This window comes from Chanodichthys erythropterus, chromosome 20 (genome assembly GCF_024489055.1).
Source record: "Chanodichthys erythropterus isolate Z2021 chromosome 20, ASM2448905v1, whole genome shotgun sequence".
NCBI lineage: Eukaryota > Metazoa > Chordata > Actinopteri > Cypriniformes > Xenocyprididae > Chanodichthys > Chanodichthys erythropterus.
Genome location: NC_090240.1, coordinates 21,834,132 through 21,844,245, shown reverse-complemented (window position 1 = coordinate 21,844,245; position 10,114 = coordinate 21,834,132). Strand labels below are relative to the sequence as shown.

At 34.9% G+C, this 10,114-nt stretch overlaps 1 protein-coding gene across 2 annotated transcripts; it reads right to left on the bottom strand.

Moving 5' to 3' along the window:
• Nucleotides 1-256: 256 nt before the first annotated feature.
• Nucleotides 257-9,554, bottom strand: asb8 (ankyrin repeat and SOCS box containing 8). Of its 2 annotated transcripts, none has more exons than XM_067371112.1 (4): nt 9,262-9,554; nt 7,221-7,428; nt 7,039-7,143; nt 257-2,584 (listed from the first exon to the last, which is right to left on the bottom strand). In XM_067371112.1, exons 2-4 carry the CDS (start codon nt 7,347-7,349, stop codon nt 1,949-1,951), a joined length of 870 nt encoding a protein of 289 aa, XP_067227213.1. In that variant the 5' UTR covers nt 7,350-7,428; nt 9,262-9,554; the 3' UTR covers nt 257-1,948. The 2 variants fall into 2 exon arrangements, with proteins under 2 accessions (XP_067227213.1, XP_067227212.1); XM_067371111.1 differs by having other exon boundaries at nt 9,347-9,553.
• Between the last annotated feature and the right edge of the window lie 560 nt (nt 9,555-10,114).

Here is a 10,114-nt window from a genome sequence, read left to right as displayed (position 1 = left end):
AGGAAGCAATGCTTTATTATTATTATTATTATTATTATTCATACCCTAAGACTGTCAATATTTTGTTCCCATCTCAGGGCTTGTCTCTCTTCAGAAGTGTTTAGTGATTCAATCCTCTGCTATTGATTAACTATGTAAAGCAATGGTGAAGATGAAAACCGTGATGCAAACTGAAGGTGACGGCTTTGAAAGAAGAGGAAGGTTAGATGCAGAGGGCCTTTATTCAGTCCTACTGTAGTTTCCTTCCTGACTGATTTACATTCTCGTAAAGAGGACATCCTGTGCTTGGACACAAGTTTAAATAAAGCATGATGGAAAACACACACAGTGCTTGATGAAGGAATTGAAACGATAATAAAAGTATGCTCTTTTCCTCATTATTCAATTTCCTATTCAAAAAACAGTGTTTTTTAAATGTTAGTACCATACAGCAAGTGTTAAAAAATGTACATTTGATGGTTTTTTGCTTTTGGCAGTTAATATTAATGTAAAATAATCTAAATAGATAATGGCTGCATGATGTCTGGTTGTTTAAATATAGGTAATTAAAACTGAGATGATTTTTCCTGACTCATTTCCTTAAGGGCTGATACTGTATGTGACAGTGTTTTTCTTTCAGGTAAAATTATAATTTTTATTATTATTTTACAAACAAGGCAAATGACAAAATTCTGTAGCTTCATCTGAATGACTTATATCATGTGGTATTCCGGCGCCCTCTACCGGTAAAAATTATACACACATACATAGCTCATATAAGGTCATATAATGTATCACTACGAAAGCATTAGATATGTGCCCTAATCATGTTCACTTGATTTGGAGAAATAACTGCAGTAAAACGCTTGAACAATGCATGAAGTCTTTTACTGGTTAGTCCGCATGCATAAAACTAGATGTAAGCACTACATACTTATTCAAGCAATATAACAACAGATAAATGAAAACAGAGCTGCAAAAAACTCTCTTGAGGTTTACAAGATGTGACACAAGTGTTGACATCAATTCATTTAAGACATCCCATTCAGTATGCCAACATTTGGAATGATCATGCTAACGTGACACTGTGAGGCTGAAAAAATGAACATTCCCAATATTGACACAGAAGGTTCTTGTTAAGGTTTTCATCTCAAACGTAAAAGCACAAGCTCATTTTCTGCAATCATCAGCACCAAAAAGTTTAATACAATCCAACACTCTAAATCAGGTAGTAAAGGAAGTTTTCATTTGAAATACTTATGATTATGAAAGTGATAGAAGGACAGAAGCAATGTTCTTGCATTGCTTCAAAATGCCAGAGATTGGTAAACAAATGTAAAACAAGGTTGTTTTGTGGCAAATTTACTACATTTGTGCAAACCTTTTCCACACTTTTCCAAAACAAATGTATTTTCGATGACCGGGAAACCTCATATAAAATGATTTAACAAAAACGTTAATATTTATTCGACTTTAAAACTTCATCTAAAGGCTTCAGTTATTACCTTTAAAAACATCAAAATATTACTGCATGAATAAAAAAAAAACTTAAAGTAGAAGTTTGAAACAAATTTAATATATGATTATAACTTAAGTGCTGTTAAAGTGTTATTTTTCATTTCCACTGGATTTACTGGTAAATAATATTTTTAAATTACTTTTTTGTTTTTGCATATATATTATTATCTGCTGCTATTTTAACATTATGGGTTCATAATTGGATTATCGATATCTTTCTCCTACCAGATCACTTTTTCTCTGCACCAAAAAACATAATCGTACTGCAACCCAAGTCTGAATTTGCTTGATGACATTATAGCAACAACAACAAAAAAAACCCAAAATGGGCGACTTCTTCACTGTATATGGACAGACACACTTCAGATTGCAGTCTGATTACAATCACATGTTCACATAGACAGAAGACATCTACCTCCTCCACGTCTGACATTAAGGACATTCTTCTCGCTCAGTCTCTGAGGAGCACATATTCTTTCACTGACTCTGGAAGCGGGAGCTGTTTCACCGCAGTCGGGAGGTACTGCACTCCCAGGCTATTACGAACGGCGCAGCGCGCTAAGGCTCGCAACGAGGGCGGCTGGGCTACCAGGTTTGTGAGTCGAGCCAGTAACTGAGGATCTTTACTGAGCTCACGAGGTAAGGAGCCGTCGGCCCTACGGATCTCGAACCTCCCCGCGGCACGGCAAAGCAGCTCCAGGCACTCTTCCTCCTGTTCCGTGCCCAGGCCCCGAGCCAGCAGCGCCACCAGCCGCGAGATGGGCGTCTGGCCCTTTAGGTTGGTGACGTGAACTTGAGCGCCGTACTCAAGCAGCACACGTACACTCTCCAGGTTGCCCTTCATGGCCGCCCAACTGAGGGGCGTGTCGTTATTGTAATCGCGGACATTTGGACACGCGCCACTCTCCAACAGGGCCCGTACGCACTCTGGGTTATCTTTGAAGGCGGCCCAGTGCAGTGGGGTATCCTTGTTGCCGTCCAGTGCGTTTGGCTGGGCCCCGTATTCTAGAAGCAGCTCCACACAACCCTCGTCCTTCTCCGCTGCGTAATGCAGGGCAGTGCGGTTGTAACCATCCAAGGCATTTACCTATGTAAGAAAGTGAGATGGTTAAAATCTTGTTTCATGTTTCATAAAATCATGTTTTGAGTTTCTGAATTAAAATTCATTTATACAATTTGGGGGTGGGGGGCATAAAGTAAAAAAATGTTGGGGCGATGCATCTGTAATGATGAAAAAAGACATGAAAAGAATGAGATTCTTGAAAAGAACACCTTATTAAGTAGATTGTCCTAATCTACTACCATTATTTCCTAATAATGAAATATTATAATAAAATATATACACTATCGTTCAAAGGTTTGGGGTTGGTAAGAAAAAAATGTAAAAATTTAAATTAAAAGCTGCATTTATCTGATCAAATATACAATAAAAACAGTAATTTTGTGAAACAATATTACAATATTACAGTTAATTAACTGTTTTCTATTTGAATTTATTTTAAAAGTAATTTATTCCTGTGATGGCAAACTGAATTTTCAGCATCATTATTCCAGGCTTCAGAGTCACATGATCCTTCAGAAATCATTCTAATATGCTGATTTGTTGCTCAAGCATTTCTTATTATCAATGTTGAAATCAGTATTTTTGTAGAATCTGATTATTTCAGGATTCTGAAAAAGGACAGCATTTATTTGATATAGAAATATTTTGCATCATTATGAATATCTTTACAGTTTTTGAACACCTGCATTCATGCTGAAGAAACGTTTCAATATCTTTAAAAAAAATTTTTACATTTACTGAACCCAAACTTTTAAACAGTTCTATATGTATAGATTTTAATAACATTTCTTCACTTCTTATTAAAGGTGCAGTAAGCGATTTCTGAGAAACAGTGTTGATATTTGAATTCACCAAAACAAACACACCCCCACCCCAAAAAGGATCACACCCCTATCTTTATAGCGCCACTTACTGCTGATTGGCTACAAGTGTGTTTTGGTGCTCGATCCGATCCACTTTCAACAGCGTTTCTCAAAAATCGCTTATTGCACCTATAATACTTGAAAAGCTTCATGACTTTGATTTGTGCCAAGCATGTTTTCAAGAAGTAAGAAAAAATACAACATATATATATTGGTGCTGTCAAATCAATTTACAAAAAGTTTGTAAATTTATAATATGCGTGTGTATAAATACATACACATATACATACATATACATATACATATACATATACATATACATATATATATATATATATATATATATATATATATATATATATATATATATATATATATATATATATATATATATATATATATATATATATATATATATATATATATATACACACACACACACAACAACAGTGTAACAAGTAACTTGAGTTACGTAATCAGATTACTTTTTTCAAGTAACTAGTAAAGTAACGCATTTTTTTATCAATTTACAACAAAATATCTGAGTTACTTGAACATGAAGGTCATTGTAGTTCTAGACTAAATGTGAGCATTTACTCATCTCACTTGCACAAAAACAGACTCGGTATTCCTCAAAAGTAATAAAAACTGTGAAATGCAATCTCAGAATATTGCACAAACCTGCAATAATTAAACATTAAATTAAACAAATATACTTTATGTATTTAATCTCACTTTATTATCCAATGTCTTTGCTGCTGACTTTCAATAATCCAATTCAACGACACTAATAAGCAAAATTACTTTAGACCAACATTATATATGTGTTTTATTTTTTAACATTTTTATTGCTTAAGAGAGAGTGTCAAACTTTCTTCTCCTGCGGTCCAGAATGGCAGCACATCTATAAGGTTTGTTTGAGCTCTGCCCTCTACTGTACAGATGTGAATTTGCATTTCCTTCAGCCTGAGGCTTATTCATTTCACTTTTGGTGTGAAAGGGCCTTTACATTTGCCAAAAATAGAACTTTTTTGTTATTATTTAAAAGAAAACAAACAATCAAGCCTAGCCCAAGTGAGAAAAAGTAACACAAAAGTAATGTAACGCATTACTTTCCATAAAAAGTAACTAAGTTAACAATTAGAAACAATTACTTAATTTTTTATGGAGTAACTCAATACTGTAATGCATTATTTTCCCCAACACTGTATATATACACATACAAAAACACATATTTACAAACTTTTATGTTAGATGCAATTAATAACGATTATTCAATTTGACAACACTAATATATATATATATATACACAGGTGCTGGTCATATAATTAGAATATTGTGAAAAAGTTAATTTTTTTATTGTAAGTTATTTTAAAAAATTAAACTTTCATTTATACTAGATTCCCTACATGCAAAGTAAAACATTTCAAAAGTTTTTTTTTTTATTATTTTTTGATTAGAGTGTACAGCTAATGAAAGTCCAAAATCCAGTATCTCAAAATATTAGAATATTTACATTTGAGTTTCATTAAATGACCATCCCTACATATCTCTTATTCTTTATATAAGAGAATAAGAGTATCTCTTGTTCTTTGAAACCACACTAATGGGGAAGACTGCTGACTTGGCAATGGTCCAGGAGACAATCATTGACACCCTCCACAAAGAGAGTAAGTCACAGAAGGTCATTACTGAATGTTGTGGCTGTTTACAGAGTGATGTATCAAAGTATATTAAATGCAAAGTTGACTAGAAGGAAGAAATTGGGTAGGCAAAGGTGCACAAGCAACAGGGATGACCACAAGCTTGAGAATACTGTCAAGTAAAGTCGATTCAAACACTTGGGAGAGCTTCACAGTGACTCGAATGAAGCCGGAGTCAGCGCATCAAGAGTCACCACACTCAGACATCTTCAGGAAAAGGACTACCAAGCCACTTCTGAAACAGAAACAATGTCAGAAGCATCTTACCTGGGCTAAGGAGAAAAAGAACTGGATAGTGAACAGTGGTCGAAAGTCCTCTTTTCAGATAAAAGTAAATTTTGCATTTCATGTTGAAATCATGGTCCCAGAGTCTGAAGAATGACTGGAGAGGCACAGAATCCAAGCTGCTTGAAGTCTAGTGTGAAGTTTTTTGAAGTTAGTAATGATTTGGAGGACCGTGACGTCTGCTGGTGTTGGTCCATTGTGTTTTATCAAGTGCAAAGTCAATGCAGCCATCTTCCAGGAGATTTTGGAGCACTTTATGCTTCCATCTGCTGACAAGCTTTATGGAGATGCTGATTTCCTTTTCCAGCAGGACTTTAGAACCTGCCCACAGTGCAAAAACCACTTCCAAGTGGTTTGCTGACCATGATATTACTGTGTTTTATTGGCCAGCCAACATGCCTGACCCTTGAATCTATGGGATATTTTCAAGAGAAAGATGAGAAACAGTCGATCCAACAATATACAGATGATCTGAAGGCTCAATAGTGCCTCAGCAGTGCCACAAGCTGATCACTTCCATGCCACACTTCACTGATGCTGTAATTTGTTCTAGGAGCAAGTCATTTATTGTAATATGTGCTGCCGACCAAGTATTGAGTGTACAAATGAACATACTTTAAAGAACTTGAACTTTACTGTTTTGAAAATCCATTTTTTGATTGATCTTAGGAAATATTCTAATATTTTGAGATTTTGGACTTTCATGAGCTGTATGCTCTAATCATCAAAATTAAAAAAAAAAAAAAAAAAAAAAACGTTTGAAATGTTTTACTTTACATGTAGGGAATCTAGAATATATGAAAGTTTCATTTTTAAAAATAATTTACAATAAAAAAAATGAACTTTTTCATGATATTCTAATTATATGACCAGCACCTGTATATTATATATATTATATATATATATATATATAGACTCTAAAAATGTCAAGTGGTAAACATATGAAAAAAAATGAATAGGAAGTACATTTCTATGAACACGTTTTAGCTTTAAAAGGTCTTCTTTTCTTTATTGTGTTATTGCTTACTTGTCACTGCCCCATTAAAGGGTTAGTTCACCCAAAAATGAAAATTCTGTCATTAATTATTCACCCTCACGTCGTTCCAAACCCACAAAACTTTCGTTCATCTCCAGAACACAAATGAAGATATTTTTGATGAAATCTGAGAGCTTTCTGTCCCTCCATTGATAGCTATGCAATTGAAACTTTGACGCTTCAAAAAGTTCATATATGATGAAAACGTGGTAAACGGAAGCTCAAGCATGTTTGCTTGACGTGTGCGAGAACCGGTGAGGTTCATTCTCATGTGTTATGCAGCATGTTTGAGCTTCCGTTTGTTCTTGCATGTCAAGCAGGTTCGGTTTAGCTTTTATTTATGTTCGCTGATCAATGATCATGTGAATAAAAGCCTAAATTTAAGCAATCGAGTCTCTTTATTTGATGGAGGTCTTACGGGTTTGGAACGAAATGAGGGTGAGTAATTAATGGCAGAATTGTCATTTTTGGGTGAACTAACCCTTTAACATTTCTTCGCCATTAGCGGCACCAAAATTGCATGCTTCACTTTTAAATAGTCAAAATGCTGAATTTAGGGAAATCATTGGTTTCTAAGCTCTAATGATGTACCTCTGCGCCTTTCTCCAGCAAAAGCTCCACACAATCAGCATCAGCCACCATACAGGCACAGTGAAGGGGCTTCAGCGTGCCATGCATTCTGTTCACATCTGCTCCCTGTGAAAGGAGCACATTTTCATTCAGAATGTAATATATACGAAACAGCTTTCCAAAGCTTTGATAACACAACTCACCCTGCGTATAAGGTCTTCCACGTTATCATGAGGGAAGGAACGAATGGCCGCTATGGTTCGAATGAGCCTTTCCGACAATGAGTATTTGCTCTGAATACTCTGCATGATGTACCACATAGTAGAGCTCATGTGGAACTAAAGGACATTTCACCCAGACTGGGTGACGCCACACCGAGATGAGATGGCTGTGAAAGTGAGAAAAATAATCCTAGAAAAACACAATACAGAAAATCTATTAACAAGAGAATGATGCTGACAAGTAATATCTTTACATTAGGAATTAATCATTCTCTTTAAAGCCCAAGTGAAGAGTTTTACTTTAGCTCTCCTCCTCTCCATCTCTCGCTCATAGCAGACTAACGGTTTTAGGAGAGTGGTTTAAGCGATTTCAACCCAAGCCGTCAAACTGACGTCATCAGAGAAGGGGCACCGTTGCAGAGGGGAGAAGCATTTTCAGATTTTGATTAAAGCGGAACTCAGTAAGGTTTGCGAAGCTCCCCCTACAGGTTCCTTCAGTGAATCACACTGTCGTAAATACTCCAAGCGCAGCTCTGGACTACAACGACTACAACGCTCACCAGCGCAGTAGTTTTGCAAATACAGTACAAGAAATCTCGATGGAGGTGGGTAATTTTCGAAATTGTCTTATAAAGTCATAATATATACATTGTTTTTGAATTACCGTAAAGTATTTTGTCACTCTCGCGTGAACGAGATTGTGTCGGGTCGGCGCAGCTCAACTTGCAAGCACTGTTTTCTGGCATAGACGTGCCAGAGGGGGTTAGTGCTCGCCTCAAACACACCACTACAATTCAATTAACCATCGTAAGGACTTAGAAAACTATTTATGAAGGTCAAAAAAGTTACTTAGTTCTGCTTTAAATATTATGAAGCCTAACAATTTTTGTGTGTAGATTGACTTGCACAGATGAATTGTTCACCACAAAACTAGCAATTTGAGCTAACAGAATAAATAAGGTCAATTTTGATTTCATGTGTACTTACTTTAATACCAATTTAGTATTTAGAACTGGTTGTCAATGGGCGTGTTCTTACTGCCACGTTTACAATTTATTGAATGATATTTATTAATCTTACTGTCATCAAAATATATAGATAAACATCAATAAATATAACAAATGATAAACAAATAAATAAATGTAAATTATATTTTTATTATTAACTTGACAATTATTCAAATAAATAAAATAGATTTCAATAAATTAATCTTAATCAAATAATATGTAAATGATAAATGTTTACATTTTCAAATTAGTACTTTTTTACATTTGCCTGTAATTTAAGGTAAATAAAGTACATTAATTGTACCTGTTTTTTATTGTTTTATGTATAGATTGTTGCTTTTATTTATAATTATTTCTTCATTTATTTACTTAATCCTTCAATTCTTAAATTCCAAAATCTATTGATTCATTCATTCATTCATTTGTATTTCTTTGTCAATATGATATGAGAGGAAATAATGCATATCTTCGAAACACTTATTGACTTATTTATTCATCATTTTTTTATCAAATTTCAGAATCTCCGTCTCTAGGTCTATGTAATACTCTTGTGGGTTAAATGAAGCTTCAGCCATGAAAACCAATGACATATTGCTTATGCTCATAAAATACGTTTATTTTGCGTGTAGCAGGTGCCTGACACACTCGACACCGTCTTATAAATGTTGATCAAAATATGCATACAACATGGTTATGCAGATAAATAAGGCAAACGGGCTGCTTGCTGTTCGTCTCGTCATGTCATGCTGTCAACAAAAGGTCGCATGACAGATCAGCTAGCAAAAACACACAAGCTTTGTCAAGCAAATAATGTCTAAAACATGACAGCTTAATAGTACTTGTAAACAAAGATGTCTGATTGCATATAACGTTAAATTAAATTTTTTAAAGAAAAAGAAAAAAAAAGACAGTGTTGTGTTCATGTTTATTACTCCTTTCTGTCTGTGTCCTACCGGAGTGAACTAGCCGCTTGGAGCTAGTTTCGACACCCGGGACGTAAAATAATATTTTCTTACCTCTAGATCTTCTTGGGCTCAAGCGCACGAAAAAAGGCAAAACGTAAAGTACGTAAAAGCAGACAGTTAGGTGTTAAAACGGTACCTGCACGAAGTGAAAACAGCTGCAGGTTTGTAGCTAATCTGCCAGTGTGTCCGCTCAACACAAACACAGTGACGTCACGAGAGGAAGTGACAAACAATTTTAAAACGCCATTTATCCGTATGTTTCCATTTCATTTAAAACACATTAGTAGCATGGAAATGCGGCTAGATATATGGCTAAAATTGGTTCTGCGCGTCTGCATGTGTGAGAAGCCATTCTTCACATACTGTTCGTGCCAAATATAGACGCGATGGGCCCTGAGCTGAGGGCTCCTGAGTCAATGTCACTTTATGTCACTCAGTGCCCCACACCCCCATTGTTTGCCTGCTACTGTACAACTTAAAGAGTGTTATTATTTAGTTTAATGTAAATCATATTTTAAATAGGTTCTGAGATCACTATATCTGGAAATTAATATTTGCAGTTAGCCCCCACAAAAAGAACAAAATGCTTAAAATTAATTAAAATCTGCCCTCCCAAATGGCAGTCATATAAATTAGTCAACATAAAGTAGTTATGTATGCACCTATATGTAACACTGTTAGGGTTTTATTTTTATGAAAACAATGTTATGTATGCACATTTTCCCTACATACATTACTGTTCATAGTAAGTTTTTAAATGCATTAAATTGATCAAAATTGACAGTAAAGACTTGTTTTAATATATATAAATACTCCAGGTATTTGTTTTTGGACAGTAAAGACAAAAAAAAAAACTTTGTTTGCTGTAAAGGCAAGACATCTGTAAATGTGATTAAAAGATGAA